Below are 7,546 nucleotides of genomic sequence, written 5' to 3'. Positions count from 1 at the left end.
CATTTTCAAAAAACATTCCCTAAAAAGCTAACCTTTTCCAGTAATTTTATGAAGAAATAAAATATATATTTTTTAGAAAGAAAGTATGTAAGAAATTACATAAATTAGAAAACAACAGATTGTTATTCAGCAGAAATCTAAAATATTAGCCTGCCCAACTCCCACTCTAGCCTAAATTCATAATTTGGATGACTAGCAGCCTACTCATATTCCAGCATCACTGATTGATTAGAATGATTTGTTTGGACAGATTTGATCCTATAATGATTATATTTAGGCTATGTATGTATATACAAAATTATGTAGGCCTATTCATTTATTTATTACAACTCAGGATTTACATTTGGATCCCATGACTGAAGGGAAACAATTGTTTTTGCATCATGATGGGAAAACTGGTTGGAGGTAGATACTGCAGTGCTGACACTGACAGCAGGCTATTTGTCCATTTTCCATATAGCCTACCATAATGTGAAATCAAAATGTCAACATTGCATCATTTTGGAAGGACAGTGCTAGAGCACAATAATGCATTTATTTGGCAGGGAATAAATTCAGGTGTAGGAGCATGGAGAGATACAGGTAAGACTCAAAACCAAAAGATCAAAATAGAAATGAAAATACATTTCTCACTGGCCTCAGCAGAGCAAACTCACACTGATTAGATCATGAGTTGTCTCACACTGTCATTGTAACAGAGCAAAATAACTCAAACACTTGATTCCTTAGGGATTTAAATGGACCTTCTATAACTGTACGTTCCACTGTATGTGTATCAAATTTATAATAATTATTAGTTAGAATTTAACTAGGAAACCGTGTGTGTGTGTGTGTATCATTAGGGCAGTTATTTTAGGGTAGTAGGGCAGTTAATTACCGCCCCATAAAAAGCAAGTCATTTAATTTGCATACCTACAGTACAAAGGCGACAGGTGCATAGAAGACCAAACGAGGGCCCTAATGCACTGAAAGAAAAAAAAACTCCATCACACTGTCTTCAAATGCAATTATAACAATTGTTATCCCCATTAAATATTTTAATTGCATTTGAAGACAATGTGCAGGACATTTTTCTTTCAATTACCTCCCCAGAAAACACACCAGAAAAAAATGCACTGTATAAGAGAAGCCAGTATTATGTTAAATGACACCCATCAATCCTATTCATTCCGTGGGGAGTGCTGGTGTTAGTCACCAATGTCACAGCTCACAGCACAATTAATAGGTAGTTTGATGTATTGTACTGTGGTCTGCCCTTGAGGTCCATAATACAAGACACCAGGCCGTGGTCCACCCGCATCTCTTGAGAGCTTTTCTGCTATAGTGTGCGCCAGCGGCTACGTCATTGTAGTCCTTAGCGGCCATTTCTTGGGTCAAAACACAGGTGTTTCAATTGTTTGATTGCATAGAACTAATGCTATAGTCTAATCAGAACACCTGTGTAAGGCTGTGTTTACCCAAGAAATGGCCGCTCTTAGAACTACATTTGGCACACCCTATTCATCATGGTTGGATGTGTTGAAGCCTGAAGGCATGGGAGAGGTCAATGAACATGACTCTCACAGTGCTGCACAGCCTCTCCAGGTGTGTGTAGGCTCTGTGGAGCAGGGATGGTGGCATCATCCACACCAATGTTTGCCTTGTTTGTAAACTGCAGGGGGTCCAGGGATTGACACATCAGAGACTGTGACATCAGAGCAACAACTAAAAACTACAAAAAAAGAAGGGGACAAAGTGTAGAACATAGAATATTTCTACAATTGCAACACCTGTATATCCATTCATTTGGAGCATAGACAATTAAGTTGAATGGTGAATTTAAGTCAGATTATGATGTACCCTGCCTGTTCAAATCATGTATTACTAAAGACTATTTTTTAAAGACATTGTGCCCACTCTTCTTGTACCCTGCCCAACATATTTTTTGGCCTTTCTGCCTTTCACAGTGAAGATAGGACAGGGAACAGGGAGAGAGACATGGGGAGTGACACGCAGCAAAGGTGGTATGCGCCTGGACCACTAGGCCAGCAGGCGCCCAACATAGATATTTTTATTGGGCTGCCACCCTACCTTTAAAGTATTTATGTGAATTCCTGTGAATAGAAAAATAGAAATGTTAAGCTGATAAATTAAATCTGTGTAGATCTCTGTCCTGATTCTTTCACATGACATGACATAGAAGACAAAAGCTACACATAGTGGAGTTCACAAAGTAGTTTAATTGCCTGGATGTACATACCGCCCCAATCATTCATAGAATGTGTAATATGTGCATATGTTTTCAGTCCCACTTTGAGGTCTTTCTTCTCATGTATTTCTCTCCTTCGCTGTCGACGGCTTCGTAAAGTTGTTGGTCGTTGTCTTTCATTGCATGCAGGTACCCCAGATATCCAACGCACAAGGTGATTGATATCAGTCCAAATGCCATCACTGGTTTGTTCTGAAAAACATAGTAATTGTCACTTGTCTTTATGTAGATATGATTGTGAACACATTCCACTGCTGCTTCACTGACACTGTAGGCCTATACAGTAACATGTTGGCTTATCTGCTGCTAAGTCATGTCTCTCACCTCCACAATAGACTGTGATGTGATTCTATATCTTGATTAATTAATTGAATACTTCATTAAGGGGGTAAACTGTTAGCCTTGGATAAAAAAATGCAGGTGCCCACTCATCCAGGTGTCCAATTGCCTACATGTCCCTAGTGCCCAGATGGTTTTGGTGCCCAGTTGTACACCTGTTCAAGTGCCCGCATGTCCCTATACCAAGATGGTTTTGGTGCCCAGTTATCCCTAGTAGTGCCCAGTTGGCTTTGGTGCACAACTGACCTATTACCAGATAGATATATTTTATCGAGTCTGACTTTTGATTTGGTCAACGAAAGCAAACGTCTGACTTGAAAAAATACATCTATGATAGCCATGGACATGACATGGATCAAACATAAGGTAGACGACACACTAAGACGTCTTAAAGACTTCTATAGAGATAAATAAAAAGATAAAAGAGCAAAGTCTCACTGGTTTTATGAAGAGCTCAGGGTTGACAGCTCGGAACAGCGTGGTGGTCTTTGCGCCTCTCAGTCCAGGGATTCTGAAATCTTTCTCCTTAGGAGCCTCCTTTCCTCCACTAGACTCCACAGATGACATTTCTGATTGTATTTGTATTTGTCAAAATGACAACTATCTAACTGTGAGTCTGTGACAAGTTGACAACAGGGTCTGGAAAGCGAACATCACACAGGTTTTGTGAGCTACGATGTGTCTCTGTAGGGAGCCATGTTTCAATGTCAACACAACCAACGAGTGTGAATGAAACAGGAACCCAACTCTATAGTGCCTTCTAAAAACGCCACAGCGACACCTGCTGGTTAGAACATGGTCAATAATTTGCAAAACAAAAAAATAATATTAAACGTAACATCTTTTCAGTATAGCCAGGAGTCGCGACCAACTGACAAGTCCTTTCTTTTTTCCTCAAACTAAACAGACAACACACCTGCGACAGATAAAACGGTTCCCCCAAGAAGTAAACACTTGATGCATATGGTGAGCACAAAATGATTAATTAATGAGTAGTAAGACAATATGCTCATACAAATTACATGGTGCTCTCATCACAGCAGTACAACTACAAAAACGTCGCCAGTGCATGATCTCTCATTGAACATGCAGTTCACATGCAGGTAGGCCTTGATAATGAACAGGGGAAAACGGATATTTGCATTAGGGTTGTTATGGTGATGCTGTGTGTGGGCTACTAATTTAAAATACTTTAAAATACCCAGTAGGGCCTAGGCCTATACAGCATGGATATATCTGTGCTGATAATTAAAGCATGTAGCCTAGGCTACTTGTGAATGTATTTGCCATAGGCTATAGAGAAATTAATGTCGCTGCCTAGGGAGACAGCTATTCAAATCATTTGGTTACACAAGGTGTGGCAGGACAGGACAGTCTCCAGGTGTAGCTATTGTGACAACATAGACACCAGTTTAAAGGTCCAACGACGATCCTCTTCACAATTATCCTGCTGCAAAAGGTACGTTTTCTGTCACATATTCTCTTATCAGTATAGGACTATAGTATATTTTCTATAAATAGGATATTAATATTTTCTACTAGGAAATAATAAGCCTGGATCTGCATGTTCTCCAAAAGGAAATCAAATGGTAGCTACAAATTTGCTCAAATAAGCATAACCATAAAACTGTCATAATGTTAACAGGACAATTAAAATAGAATGATACTGTGTTATTTCATCATCCTGACTAGACCTTTTAATTGATGGGAATTACAGTATTATGTTTCAAAATGAGCAGTTCGATCTGTGACATAATGGGCTATATCCTTTCAAGAAAATGAAATATAGGTCTATGCCTGGGGGATTCCAAAATCCAGCTGCCTCTCTCACAGATTTTTCAGTGTTTTATGAACTAGCATAGGCCTTATTCTTTCAACGCAAAATTGGAGGAAAAAAAGAAGAAAATGTGTGCCTCTGTAAAACATAAATAGGCCTACATGTGTAAAATTTAAATAGGCCTACAAGTGTTTTGTTAAAAGGTTGAAGCTCTATATTGTTATAATAATCATTTAAGAAAAAATAATAATTTATAGTGTTTATTCAGTTAAAGGAATCCCTAGCTGTCTCTCTAATAAAAAGAACATTCATTTTCAGGTGGGTTGCCAATTGGATCAGGAGAGACTACTCATTTATCAGCTTCAACTATATAGTGTCCCAGTTCCAATTTCCATTTTATCTGTTCATTTCTTTGTGTCATAACATCTACTTTCACTTGTTTAATCTGTAGGCATTGTGTGAGTTCCCCCACCTGATTGAATTGGTATTCTGACCTGAAAATTCATTTTCTGTTTAAGGCTAAAGAGCTGGAAAGACAGGAGGACCCCACATTCTATAGCGATAATTACCATCAGAATATTGAGCTAACATTTATTTTAACAAAGAAATAAAATATATAGCCTATATCACTTACCCTACCTTTAATTCAATAACATTTCAGGTTGGGAATGGGTTCCAAATTTATGTCAACAAACTGTTTATCCAATATCCTATTAATTTAATAGGCTAGTTCATACATGGGCAACGGCGGCCCGGGGGCCACATGCGGCCCCCACCTTCACTTAATGCGGCCTGCAGGTTAATACCGGAATACTGGATATATTACTGATTTCAGCTGTTATAATTCCAAACATGACCTGCTTTAATTCTGTCAGTCTATCTTAGTTGCTTAATGACTAGTATAGTAGTATTAAAATGTATTTTTTATGTCCAATGTATTTGTATTTAAGTTCATAGTTAACATGAGTATATCATTAAATATGTAAATCAAAATGTTACATTTCAGGATTCCAATTCAAATTAACATTATTCAGGATTCCAATTCAAAAGAAGCAAAAAATAGCCGATCTACAAGCTCAAAACGCATTAGGCTTTGAGCTTGTAGGTCTGCTATTTTTTGATTCTTTTGTATGAGATACTAGAATGACAAAGTAGGACGCAGCAATATGCATTGTGGCCCTCTGGAGTCAAGGTGGAAATATAGTGGCCCTCACCATCATCAAAGTTGCCCACCCCTGGGCTAGTTAGATTAAGATATTTGTATTGATTGATTGACTGACTGACTGACTGACTGACTGAGGATTTTCCTGTCTAATAACCTTTACAGGAGAGCAAAGCAGACAACATGAACTGGCTGTTCCTGGAGAACGTCCTCAGCGGGGTGAACAAGTACTCCACGGTGGTCGGTCGCATCTGGCTGTCCATCCTCTTCGTCTTCCGCATCCTGGTGTTCGTGGCCGCGGCCGAGCAGGTGTGGAAGGACGAGAACAAGGACTTCACCTGCAACACCCGGCAGCCTGGCTGCGAGAACGTGTGCTTCGACTACTTCTTCCCCATCTCCCAGGTCCGTCTGTCTTGTGTGGCCCTGCAGGCTGCATGCCATGCTTGCTTACCCCATGCTTACCCCATTGATTCTCAGGGTTCCAGCCAGGCTAAATGATAGTTAGGAACCAAGTGGACACTTATGAGTCTGTAACTCAGAGCGTTACAAACTCTAACTGGTCCATTTGTACACTATCAGAGTTAAATTAACATTGATTTTACAATATAAATTGGGGTCTCAGAGATAGAAATGCCATTAAATGGGCGTCCGTAGCCCTAATGCATGCCAATGACAGCTAGAGCCATAAAGATCTTCTCTTATGCAGGCATATCTTTTCAAATGGGGGTCTGTGGGCTAGTAAGCGTCAATTTGGGGGTCCTTGACATGAAAAACTTTGAGAACCACTGCTCTACCCTATACTCAAATGTATGCATTTTGTATTGTTTTTATTAAAGCTGCAATGCAACCTTACTGCTGTTTCACGTTTACATTTGCAAACACTGAGCAAATATAGCACTCTGCCTGCTCCAGTGCTTTGTCTGCACGGGAAGAAATAAAGAATTGTGACAAACCAGAAACAGGATTGTACGTGTGTGTGTCCAAAAGGACAAAGGATCCAAATGTCTCAATAGAAAAGCAGGGAGACCAGACCAAATACAAACACCCTGATTGTATAGTTAGGTATAGTTTGTATCAACATAGGCCTACTCTACCATACAGATGTGACAGCATAGCATTTTATTCACCAAATAAGTGACAGCTTTAAGTAAAAGTAGCGGAAAGAAAACAACATTAATGTAAGTAAAAAGACCTAGCTGAATTCACAAATAATATGAAAGTATGGACATCAAAATATACCTACAGTACCAAAGTAAAGGTAGGCCTTCTCAGTTTTCAAAATGTGAAACCTTTTCCAAAATGGCAAATCTACAAGCTTACTATGTAATCTTACAACACTTACAAGCTCAGTGTGATGCGTTGTGGGCTTGTAAATCAGCTATTTTCTTATATAGTATAATTGGAGTTGTATGTTTTGTAACAATAATCAAATTAGCCTAACTAGTAAATAATGCTGTAAAATAAAATATTGAAGTGGAGTAAAGCACACTAATTGCCTCTCAGATGTTGTAGAGTAAAAGTATTGAGTTTTGGGGTTAATTCTGCTCCTTCTTCCCCATCTCCCCACAGGTCCGTCTGTGGGCCCTGCAGCTCATCATGGTGTCCACCCCTTCCCTGCTGGTGGCTCTGCATGTGGCGTACAGAGAGCACAGAGAGGCCACGCACCACCGCAAGTTGTACCAGAACAAGGGCAGCATTGACGGAGGCCTGCTGTGCACCTACATTGTCAGTCTGGTGTTCAAGACGACCTTTGAAGTGGGCTTCCTGCTGGCCTTTTATTTTCTGTACAGCGGCTTTGAGGTTCCGGTGCTGCTGCAGTGCAGTCTGGACCCTTGTCCCAACACGGTGGATTGTTACGTTGCCAAACCGACTGAGAAGAAGGTCTTCCTTTATATCATGGGCTGCACATCCATTTTGTGTATTGTGCTGAACATCGTGGAATTGATTTATATCTTATCTAAACACTGCTGGAAGTGTTTCAACAAGCGGTATAAGCCTGTGGAGGCTGGGGCCCGCAGTG

The 7,546-nt window shown here is 39.8% G+C and overlaps 2 protein-coding genes across 2 annotated transcripts; one reads left to right on the top strand and one right to left on the bottom strand.

Annotated features, from left to right (window-relative positions):
• Positions 1–2,199: 2,199 nt before the first annotated feature.
• Positions 2,200–3,286, bottom strand: smim8 (small integral membrane protein 8). The gene is made up of 2 exons (XM_080744034.1): positions 3,026–3,286; positions 2,200–2,440 (listed from the first exon to the last, which is right to left on the bottom strand). Exons 1-2 carry the CDS (start codon positions 3,152–3,154, stop codon positions 2,282–2,284), a joined length of 288 nt encoding a protein of 95 aa, XP_080600160.1. The 5' UTR covers positions 3,155–3,286; the 3' UTR covers positions 2,200–2,281.
• Positions 3,287–5,709: 2,423 nt separating this feature from the next.
• Positions 5,710–7,539, top strand: gjb7 (gap junction protein beta 7; the record flags this gene model as incomplete). The annotated part of the gene is made up of 2 exons (XM_080744939.1): positions 5,710–5,928; positions 7,096–7,539. Coding segments are annotated over 2 exons (663 nt in total), but the record flags the coding sequence as incomplete, so codon positions are not given.
• Between the last annotated feature and the right edge of the window lie 7 nt (positions 7,540–7,546).

Source organism: Nannobrachium achirus (genome assembly GCF_963921795.1).
Source record: "Nannobrachium achirus genome assembly, chromosome: 16".
NCBI lineage: Eukaryota > Metazoa > Chordata > Actinopteri > Myctophiformes > Myctophidae > Nannobrachium > Nannobrachium achirus.
Note: the sequence above shows the minus strand (reverse complement) of the source record. Positions and strands in the feature narration are given on the sequence as shown.